The following is a 1,270-nucleotide window of genomic DNA, read 5'->3' as shown; positions in this document are numbered from 1 at the left end:
TTGTGTTTCATTTAATTTATTCATTCATTCATTCATTCATTCATTCATTCATTCATTCACTCACTCATTCATTCATTCATTCATTCACTCACTCACTCACTCATTCATTCATTCATTCACTCATTCATTCATTCATTCACTCATTCACTCATTCACTCACTCACTCACTCACTCATTCATTCATTCACTCTTTCATTCGTTCACTCATTCATTCAATCATTCACTCATTCACTCATTCATTCACTCACGCATTCATTCATTCATTCACTCATTTATTCATTCACTCACGCATTCATTCATTCACTCTCGCATTCATTCATTCACTCATTCACTCATTCATTCATTAACTCACGCATTCATTCATTCACTCTTCACTCATTCACTCACTCACTCACTCACTCATTCATTCACTCATTCACTCATTCATTCACTCACTCACTCACTCACTCATTCACTCATTCATTCATTCCTTTATTTAATGGATTACAAAAACATCACAGTACCATTTTGAATCAGTGAAGGCGATTTCAGAATCAGGTCTTTACTCTTTATTCTCCTGTAGGTTTGGGCGAAAGGGCATGCTGATTTGGTCATATTTTCAGCTCGCTGTCTTAGGCACGTTCACGGCTCTCTCTCCGTCTTACGTGGTTTACTGCATCTTCAGATTCCTGACGGGAATGTCTGTGTCCGGAGTCATTCTCAACGCCGTCTCACTCAGTGAGTGTCTCTCATTAGAAAGGAACTGATTGGTTTATCCAACACACAATATAAAAAAATGATTAACACAGGAAATTCATTTTTATGAACAATGAATTTTAAAGTCAATGACTATAAATGTCTATACATACACTGAAATACAGAAAAAAACAGTAATATTGTTAAATACTATTGCAGTTTAAAATAATGGTTTTCTATTTTAATATACTTTAAAATGTAATTTATTGCTGTGATCAAATCTGAAAAGAACAGCATTTATTCAAAATAGAAATCTTTTGTAACAATATCATTCAAAAGTTTGGCGTCAGTAATTTTTTTCTTTGTTTCATTTTTTTTAAAGAAATTAATGCTTTTATTCAGCAAGGATTTGTTAAATTGATATATAAGTGTTAACAGAGACTAATATTGTTAGAAAATATTTCTATTTTAAACAAATGCTGTTCTTTTTAACTTTATTCATCAAAGAATCCTGAAAAAAGTATCAAGGGTTCCAAAAAATAAATAAATAAATATATATATATATATATATATATATATATATATATATATAAAT

General features: G+C 30.8%; 1 protein-coding gene across 1 annotated transcript in view; it reads left to right on the top strand.

The window, feature by feature from the left end:
* The window catches only part of LOC107692946 (solute carrier family 22 member 6-A-like), a 12,782-nt gene that overhangs the window by 5,510 nt on the left and 6,002 nt on the right, over positions 1-1,270 (top strand). Inside the window, exon 3 of the mRNA XM_016492155.1 lies at positions 563-717. Within this exon, the coding sequence (XP_016347641.1) occupies positions 563-717 (155 nt within the window). The remainder of the gene's footprint in view (positions 1-562; positions 718-1,270) is intronic.

Source organism: Sinocyclocheilus anshuiensis, unplaced genomic scaffold (genome assembly GCF_001515605.1).
Source record: "Sinocyclocheilus anshuiensis isolate Anshui unplaced genomic scaffold, SAMN03320099.WGS_v1.1 scaffold658, whole genome shotgun sequence".
In the NCBI taxonomy this organism is placed as follows: Eukaryota; Metazoa; Chordata; class Actinopteri; order Cypriniformes; family Cyprinidae; genus Sinocyclocheilus; species Sinocyclocheilus anshuiensis.
The sequence above is the reverse complement of the archived record's forward strand: the minus strand, read 5'-3'. Positions and strand labels throughout refer to the sequence as shown.